The following is a 10,516-nucleotide window of genomic DNA, read 5'->3' as shown; positions in this document are numbered from 1 at the left end:
TGCGATGTTGGCGATGATAAGGAAGACGTCGAGGAAGCCGCACAGTCGTCGTCACTCGGCGCCTCGACGCCGTTATCGCTGAGCCCGTCGCTCGGCGAATTTGTCGAAATTCGCCCACAAGAACGCCTGTCGGATATGAGCGATTCCACGCTGAAAGACAACCGCACCCTGGTGCTGCCTTTTGTCGGGGAGGAATGCTCCAAATTAGTCCTGCCTTGCAACGAACTTTTGTTGCAAAAATTCAACAGCGTTGGAAAGACGTCGCCGCTATGCTTGCCTGGAGAACTTCTGTCATTCATACATTTTAATTCGGAATTTTCCACAGGTGCTTTTCTCACGGAAAAATCTAAACACTGAGCATCATCATCATCATCATCATTATTATTACTGACATTGTCTATCGCCGACGACGGCTGGGACTGTATCTTCGTGAACGCGGAGTTGAAACTGGTCCGGAATAGCGGGGAAGAAACCCCGTCCGACCTGTGGCTAACCATTTGCTTGATTACACCAGCCGCCACCGCATACTACGCTGACACCGGCTTCGCCATCTGACAAACGACTCTTCCATATTTCCTATTCTTCAATGACCATGTGTCGTGTAATGACAAGTGACGTCATCAAATCCCGGCGTGAAGAGGGCAGACATGTTGTTTTCCGCTGTCCAATGAAATTTTCTTTCTGTCAGTCAAGTGGCGGACAAACTATCCAATAATTGCCGACATGTCCCGTAACAGAATAGGTGATATAGTAGTCTCGATCCCTTGCGCTTATTAACAGACAAAACTAAATCGTGCTTCGCCAGCCAAAAGGGACGGGAACTTTGAGAATCGATTGAGAAATATTCCAATGAGATGGCCAAATGTTTTAACCGACCATAAAGTAATGGCAGTTATCAGCCAATTTATTTAAATGTAAACAATAGAGAAAACCACAAATAATATTCTTTTGTGGCCTGTTGTTTATCGTACAGCCACATTAAAATTAGTCAAGCAAAAAATCGCTCAGTCGGAGGTAGGCGCATTTAGAGACGACCTCGCGACAGGACCGACCAGCGGGTTTCGGAGTCGTCATTGTCCGATAGACGGATATATTAGGTGCAAATGGTCGGTGGCTGGCTGAGTTGTTGTCCCACGTTAAGAAAAACTGGGTACTAGACTTCGCAGTGAGCATTCGCGAAGCTCCGTACTGTGAAATGGCTGGAACACGACTTTTAATCGAGTTTGCATTCAAACTGACACCGCAGCAAACCCTTTAGTGCTTCTGTGGTTGTGAGCAACTAAAATTTTCAAGAGCGGCAATTATCGTCCATAGTCCCAGCACTCGATTATTTCTCACATTATAGGAAATTTACCACGCGTGAAATATGCCGCCTTTTATTCGAGACATGCGACGCGGACACTGAGTCGGGTTTTTTCTTTTTTTCTTCTTCTTCTTTTTTTAACGCGAAAAAACATTATGAGTAAGTCTGAAAATGATAATGAAGCAAACAAGTTAATGTTCCATCCACCCTGCCGCGTGGAGGCTAATAACGGACTCATCTTCATGAAAGGAGGGGATACATCGGATTTTATTACTATACAAAAGTCGAGACCCGTGAAACGCGTTCGACGCCCGGTTGACGCGACGTATGTGTCGTTAGATGGTGAATTTGGGGACAAAACGCCGGCGAAATGAACCGCACATTCGGATGTATCGAATAAATTGTGCCCACAATGTTTTGGTGATTTTCTACGACAATGCTTACAAAGAAAAGGCGGGTATAAGATTACGAAAAAAACTTAATTGCTTCTTTATTCGACATAAAGAGATGTTGAGTCTGTAGACTGATTAAAAATCTTTGATCTCAATGGGACGTGTCGTCGGATCGATATATTTAATATTTAATGGGGCGTCAGTAATTGTGCAAATCCTTTAATGGTTGTTCTTTTGTGTGTTTAGTATCGGGTAGATTTTTCTTTAATGCCCATAAATTGTGGACCGTGAGTCAAGGTGTGGACTGAATAACCTGACAACAAATTCCTACTAGTTGTAAAACACGAGTCGTGTTAACTTGTTAACGTTAAACACACCAGTGATATTATTAGTCATAACTATAGACCGGATGTCATTCGATAGAATATGCCTCATTTAGTATATATATATATATATATATATATATATATATATATACAGTCAAACCTGTCCTAACGGCCACCTGTACTCAGCGGTCACCTGCCTTAAGCGGCCACTTTTTCCCCTCCCAAATGATTTATAATGTAAATGCACCTGTAATAAGTGGACACCTGTCTAACGTGGCCAGCGGCCACCTAAATCGGATCCCAAATCGCTAAAATACCTGTATTACGCAGCCACAGTAAAGTTTGCATCTAATTGCCTCTGGGTAGGCTACGCTTGACATTTGTAGATTCACTTACTGTGACAATACACCGCATGAAGTAGGAATTAAATAATTAAATGGAAAAAGAACACAAACTTGTTGAGAACGGTTAATTTAATACATTCCATTTGCATTATTTTCGAAGGGAGAAAAAAGAAAGAGAAGTTTTATTTAATGACGCACTCTGTTTCCGAAGGAGACGACATGTCAAAAGTTGATTTACAGTCAACTGTGAAGCACACATCCGTTGATTAGCAGTACAGACAGTAAAACAAGAAACAACAACAAATGTTTTAAAGAATATATATGTGGCAACCTGTACTCAGCGGCCACCATATCCTAAGCGGCCATTTTTATCTACTCCCTTGTGTGACCGCTTAAGACAGGTTTGACTGTATATATATTTGTGTGTGTGCGTATGCGTGTGTATATATATATATATATATATATATATATATAGAGAGAGAGAGAGAGAGAGAGAGAGAGAGAGAGAGAGAGAGAGAGAGAGAGAGAGAGAGAGAGAGAGAGAGAGAGGTGCCAATTCCATAATAAAATATTATTCTTTCATTCTAATTATTAAATGTTTTACTACGTCAAAATAAAAATCTAATTTATTTATTTATTCAAGTGCATGTATCTTAAATGATTATTATCATTATCATGGCTATAGACGTTATCAACACCATCACATTATTATTATTATTATTTTAAATTTGATATAGAAGAGCATTAGTAATTACTTAGATAAAACTGTTTTTAATTATTAAAGTCCTAACTAACCGTTCGGGAAATTAAAAAAATTTAATAAAACAGCATAATTATTAACATACTAGTATTTAAATAAGAGATGTGTGAAGGGATATTTTCTGTGGTCGACAGACGGTGAGAAAACTATATTCCAAAAGGTATTTTAAATGCATGCACTCATCAAATAGCGCTTTGTCCACCGTCCGACGACGGCGCCACTGGCTTCTCGATGCTAACAAAAATGTCCGCCTACAGAGGAGTCGCATCGGGAAACAAGTTATTGCGGAGGCATCTCCTTTTTCATTTGTCACCTAGAGAAGATTTAATTTGCCTTTAAAGAAGAACAGTTAACTCGACCGCTGCAGTGAAGTCGCGAGATTTTTCTCCTCTCGACACTCTCGCGACCATTTTGGTCTGTAACAGGGGAGACAACCCGAGTGAGACGATTGTTTAACGTTTATAAGGTACCCGTTCGCTGTCGCCAGTGGTAACTTTTGCATGTATCGGATTGCCGTTCTGTGGTGTTTCTGTTCAGTTTAGGATATCACAGTTTAACCTTCGTAAATTATTGTTTACTATGGGTGACAAATCGCTTTCTTTGATCATCTGCCAGGGGAGGTAACCCGATATCACAGGTAGAAGCAATTTGCGGGCTCCGCGCTGTCGCGTCTGCAACTCGTCAAGGTGTAGAAATGTTAGAAAACAAGCTGACTTCTCGGCTTTACAGTCTCCGAAAAACTGACGCAGAAATTGAGAAACCAGAGGCCCCAAATGGGTGGAATTAGTCCTCTATTTACAATTCTCTTAAAAAAGAGTCCAATTAATAATCAAACTTACATATATTTAAGATGCAGTTTTAAAAATGATTAATTAAAACAGAAATATTGTATATCTAGCGTAACTGTTGGGGTGTTTTGTTTTGTTTTGCTTTTTTTGACGCAAGAGCCTCGTTCTCACTCGGGCCTCCCACCTCACGCGAGAGTAGACCGAGAGGCAACGAGACCACTGTCACGAGCCAGAACACGACACACAGACAAGGGAGACAAATGGTGCCTTGATCCGCGTGACAGGTAACCAATACAACAATGTCATGCCGGATTGCTAAATTTGCTTTTTAGACAAAAGGTTATAAATCAATAAACGAAACCAATTAAAGTGACACCAAACTATTTTCGCCCATTGTTGCTAAGTGTCAGCCGAATTTGCGGTGAGTCCCAAATTAACAGCAACAAATAAGCTCACTTTTACGATGTGTTGGAAATAGGCAGACACTTAAATGAAGTATTCTCTTTCCTTCTCTGTCTTTTTTTTTTCTTTCTCGGAGATGAAAACGGTAGTGGTGGTGATAAAAAAAAGTGGATTTTGTCCAAAGGGAATGCATACTTTGTCCATTATAAATGTGTGTGTCATAATTCAAATTGAAAGATGATCTCTGTGTTATTGTCTGAAGTCCTAAAGTGTTGACTAAATTTTGTCATTAGACTGAGTGTCAGACAAACATATAGGGGCCTACGTGCTATCCGTTTCAATTGTTTTTGGACTACGATTGTTTTTGGATGCGCACCTCCCTGGGTACACCGTTATTGGCTGAAACAATTGGTCTTACATCTCATCAATAAACTGCTCACATACTTTGGAAAGGCGCCGACATTGGCTGCCAACTAGTCTGAATACTTGAATACGTCATATAGGCCGTTTCTCAAATATCATCATTCAGCTGCTATTTAGGAAAAAGAATTGTTGGTGAAAAAAGCTTTCGTCCTTTAAACTTATTAAATTGTTTAACGTCCATAGTATTAATATGTTTTATGTATTAATAAGTTTAGAAAATGAGAAATAGCTATTTTTAACAACCGACCTCGGTGATGTCGTGGTTAAGCCGTTGGATATAAGGCTGGTAGGTACAGGGTTCGCATCCCAGTACCGGCTCCCGCCCAGAGCGAGTTTTAACAACTCACTGGGTAGTTGTACGACCACTACACCTTCTTCTCTCTCACTAACCACTAACCACTTACCACTAACAACTAACTTTAATTTTTTTTAAATTAAACAAAAAACAAAAACAAACCCAACTTACTGTCCTGGACAAACAGCCCAGATAGCTGAGGTGTGTGTGCCCAGGGCAGCGTGCTTGAACCTTAATTGGATATAAGCGCGAAAATAAATTGAAATGAAATGAAATATTTTTAATGTATACTGTTTGCATTCTCCTAGCATACATCTGTATTGTTTTGTAACATGTACCACTGTTCACCTTTTCTTTTTATGTATTAGTGATCCGTAACTGGTTCAACAAAGGCCATGGTTTGTGCTATCCTGCCTGTGGGAAGCGCAAATAAAAGATGCCTTGCTGCCTGTCATAAAAGAGTAGCCTATGTGACGAAAGCGGGTTTCCTCTAAAAACAGTGTCAGAATGACCATATGTTTGACATCCAATAGCCGATGATAAGATAAAACAAAATCAATGTGCTCTAGTGGCGTCGTTAAATAAAACAGATTTTACTTTACTTTACTTTACTTTATTTTCACAAACACCTGGAATATTCTGGGAGTGGCAGTCCTCCTAGAGCGATGCAGGATTATGTTACTGTCCAGTAAAGGATCTCATCGGCAGTGGCTGCCTCCTGTAGACGAGGCACTAGTTAGAGACAGAGCCGGTTTAAGGATCCGCGGGGCCTGTAGCACAAATAACAGCGGGACCCTCTTCCCAGGATATATATGTTGTAACCCCCTCGGGCAGATGGGAAAAATGACTTAGGAAAAAATAAATGTACACATCACCGCGGGGCCCCCTGGAGTACGGGGACCGTAGCACGTGCTACGTGTGCTACTAGGATAAACCGGCTCTGGATAGAGATTCGTGGAATCAACCACTATTTTGCTAAATGCCCATTCGACTCTTCGTTGTGCAGAGATACGGTCTTGATCGTGGATAAGGGTTTGTTGTTCCGATTGTACTGATTGGTTCTCCAGCTCACAGTGAAAAAATAATTGAAACGGAATCGTCGTTACTGACAACTGTTTGCGGAGCTGTCGTTGGTAATGGCAGTCCTCCCAAGGGAAGGTACAAGAGGGATGAAACATTCTGTTACGGATATCCTATGGAAGAGGCGGTCAGAGAGAGAGAGAGAGAGAGAGAGAGAGAGAGAGAGAGAGAGAGAGAGAGAGAGAGAGAGAGAGAGAGAGAGAGAGAATATTTCAGTATGAAATGTTATTAAGACAAATAGACAGGTGGATAAAAAATAACTTACAATGATGGCAACCAGTACTGCATCCATAGTAACAGGACTTTATCCATTTTACAGATATTATTACGCTAACAGTGAATTGAATATGCTATACAACATTGTATTCCCTTATTTCTATTCATCAGTGTCTCATAGAGAAGTTGCAAATTAATATTATAAACTGCACATTTATATAACAAATCACAAATTAACATTGTAAATCATAAAAGTGTCTGTAGAGAGTAACACCATTCTTTACGACCTAGAACGTTCTATAGCATAACTTGATATTATGTTATAAATTGTTACTATATGTTTTGTTCTGTAAACGTGCATAAAAATTTATTATTTAATTTTAAACATATTCCAGGCCGTCGTATACATAATGGTGCGTACTGTAGGATAGCAAAGCGTTGCTAAAGCATATATACTGAACAACACAAGAAACGCAAATATTAAGGAAGGAAATGTTTCATTTCACGACGCACTCAACACATGTTATTTACGGTTATATGGTGTCGGACATATGAGGTAGATATTGAGGGAGGAAACCTGCTGTCACCACTCCATGGGCTACTCTTTTCGATTAGCAGCAAGAGATCTTTTATATGCTCCATCCCATAGACAGGATAGCACATACCACGGCCTTGGAGTACCAATCGTGGTGCACTGGCTAGAGCGAGAAATAGCCCAATGGGCCCACTGACGGGGATCGATCCCAAACCGACCGCGGATCGATCCCAAACCGACCGCGGATCAAGCGAGCGCATTACCACTGGGCACGCGGATATTAATTTAGTGTTTTTTCGGTTTATTTAAAATTATTCCGTTTGAATCCCATTAGTTTTTGTGTCTATCAAAATGATCATTGTCTTGTGAACATTTTAGATACATTTTGACAATATATTTACCGAATTAATATTAAACCCTCTGCATTTTTCCATTAGTATCAAGGGATGTTTTATATGCACTTTCCCACACACAGGACAGCACATACCACCTCCTTTCATTATACCAATCGAGGTGTAATGGTCACTCACATTCTCAGTGGGTCGATCAAAAGATTCACTTTAGTTGGGAGCCGGTTCCGGGATGCGAACACAGCACCTACCAGCCATAAGACCGATGGTTTAACCACTACGCCACCAAAAGATGGTTCCCCCTGGTTATTCTTGACGGCGTTCAACAATTCTTTTTTTTTTACCCCATCTCACACAGACACACACACACACACACACACACACACACACACACACACACACACACACACACACACACACACACACACAAAAGAAGTATAATTCGTTTAAAGATGACGACAAAGGCCGTGGTATGTACTATCCTGTCTATGGGATGGTGCATATAAAAGATCCTTTGCTGCTAATCGACAATAGTAGTCCATGAAGTGGCGACAGCGGGTTTCCACTCTCAATATCTGTGTGGTCCTTAACCATATGTCTGATGCCATATAACCGTAAATAAAATGTGTTGAGTGCGTCGTTACATAAAAACGTTTCCTTCCCTTAAAGATGACGAAGAAGAAAAGAAGAAAATCATAAAATTATGTTTTTGATATGTATCATGTCACGACCGAGATTTATTTTAGAGATGAAAAACACTCAGGAGATAGATTTCAGTTCCCCGGTCTCTCTGTGCGCTAGAAACACGCTGAGTGCCCATCAAGATACGACCATTGTGATCAACGTTACACGACGACAGAGCTCAGCAGCATTTAGCCCCAAATTGGGAGGTTCTCTTAGATCCATTCAGGGGTCTTTTTATGATAGCAATCACCAAATTTCCACCAAAAGTTCCCCTTTAAAGTTTTTATTGAGTATTTACCGCCCGACCAAGTCATATGAAAAATCTCCCTATCTGCGATGGTATCTCCGCAAATGAATGCTACGACTGATATCATTTATCACAGTGGATATCTGATATCGTTGGTCTTTTTTCTTTCTTTTTTTAGCTTTTCTTGCGCCATACGATTCCTCCTTTTAAAATGCTAACAACAGCTACTTTGATAATTATAATTATATGTGGATATTTATTAATGTGTTGAATTAATGTTCATGGAGAGTGACAAAGAAACCGAAAAGGAAAAGAAAACATGACAAGAATAGATGAATTGGTTAATTGTAACTAAATTATATTCAGTTTTTAATAACTGACACGCCAACACTGGAATAAAAAAAACCCACACAAACAAACAAACAAAAAACAAAAAACAAAACAAGCAAGCAAGCAAACAAGCAAACAAACAAACAACCATACACTAAAACACAAACATAAAAAAAGCAAAACAAAAACCCTGCGTACGGTAATTTTTTATTCCAAATAGTCAGTAAAAATTCCATTGAAAATATTTGTGTAACAATGAATATTTATATAGCAAGCTGTCATATTTTTATTGTATAAATTCAAGTTTTAATCTAGATAAAAGAAAAAAGTAGTGTTCATTTAAATCTCTGTTCGTTTATCCCCTTAAACATACAGCTCTACCTATGTTCCAAAATAACATACAGCTCTACCTGTTTTACAAAATACACGTCATAATATTATATATTTAAAAATTAAACCAAAACCCTTTTGTTCATACGCCTCTCTAGATGTGATATTATATGCCAGGTGGGGGTAGAGTTAATAGCGTTGTCTCCCTTTTTGTTTGAATACAAAATTAAACGTTACAGAAAAACACAAACGAAAAAAGATGACGCCATTAAAGCTCGTTTCAGAACCCCGTAAAATAATTTAATTTAACCATATCTTTTTATCTTTTATTTTGCCTTTCATAAACTAGTTCCGCTCTTATAGAAGCTACACACCTCTGAAAATTATACCTGGCTTCATCCAAAAGAAATCAAGCTAATTTAGTCTACTTTTAATGAAGATTGCTTCGACGTGATTACTCCGGTCTACAAAGGGAGCAATCATTGGTATCAGCAGGTAGCTATTTGGGCTCGCCATAAAATGCTGCCTTCCTCAAATCTGGCTTGCATCAGCCGGTGTGTCCCAACTGCTCCCTATAGAGAAGTCATTTCGGAATAAAGCACGAATTATTCTTGTGCCTCTGTGTAAAACTGGGCTTCATTACGTTATCAAGATAGGACGGCGATAGGTGTAGGATGCGCTTATACCCGGATAAGCGAACGAGTTTTTAATTAGAATTTGACGCTCGACTCTGGGTCATTATCATCCTAATTGTGCACTAACAAGTCGTAAATTTGCTGCGACTAAGAGTCAGATGAAAGAACAGGGTAGTTAAGATAATGTCAGCAGAAATAATTACTGTTCCACGGGAGCACCGCAGTGGTCGAATTTAAGTTCGAGGATTTTTCAGCCGCCATGTTGTTGCTGCCCGTCAAGACTTTGATGGAGAGGTTGTGCTTTTGATCACTGACACCAAGATATAACACAGATCATGAACAATAAAATTAGCATTAGCATTGAAGGTTGTTTGGTGACATAAGCAATAGTTCAATCCAATTTTATTATCGTTTAGTGTGCATCAAGTCGCAGATATTAAACTTTTGAAGGTAGTTCATAGGACCTATATATATATATATATATATATATATATATATATATATATATATATATATATATATATATATATATATATATATATATATGTAAATCACTTTTTATATTTAATGTTAACATGGTTCAAACTAATGGCGCTTTTAAGGACTACAGTTAAATATAAAAAGAAATAATACATTGTCTTGTTTATAATATCAGACACTGTATAGTACAGTATAGTATATCCAGTGTGTTTCTGAAGGTCCTAATGTTTGTAATAGCCAAAATTGGATTTTAGCTCCCAATAATTTCACATGCATGAAATGTTTTTTAAAAAATATAAATTAACAAATAAAATGAAGTTACAGCTACTACAAGTATTAGGACGACCAGAAACGCATTAAATAGATAGGGACTGACATTCTTAAAAAAAAGAAGATTAATATGTAATTTTAATCGTTAAACAGGCTCTGTGACAATGGCAGCCAACTCGGCAGTTTAAACTCTTTTTATTTTATATCCAGCGAGATTCAAATAGGTTCAATTCTGAATCAATCGCTGACACTCTCGAAACAGGTTAACCCTTTTAATTTTATATCCAATGAGATTCAGATGTTCAATTCTGGAACAATCTCTGACC

At 38.8% G+C, this 10,516-nt stretch overlaps 1 protein-coding gene across 1 annotated transcript in view; it reads right to left on the bottom strand.

The window, feature by feature from the left end:
• The window catches only part of LOC121384059 (homeobox protein MSX-2-like), a 15,859-nt gene extending 14,692 nt beyond the window's left edge, over window positions 1-1,167 (bottom strand). Inside the window, exon 1 of the mRNA XM_041514258.1 lies at window positions 1-1,167. This exon is cut by the window's left edge and continues 221 nt beyond it. Coding sequence (XP_041370192.1) covers window positions 1-497 — 497 coding nt within the window. The 5' untranslated portion in view covers window positions 498-1,167.
• Window positions 1,168-10,516: the final 9,349 nt, after the last annotated feature.

The sequence above is a fragment of the Gigantopelta aegis genome, chromosome 10 (genome assembly GCF_016097555.1).
Source record: "Gigantopelta aegis isolate Gae_Host chromosome 10, Gae_host_genome, whole genome shotgun sequence".
Taxonomy (NCBI): Eukaryota; Metazoa; Mollusca; class Gastropoda; order Neomphalida; family Peltospiridae; genus Gigantopelta; species Gigantopelta aegis.
This window is presented reverse-complemented; position numbering and strand designations above follow the sequence as displayed.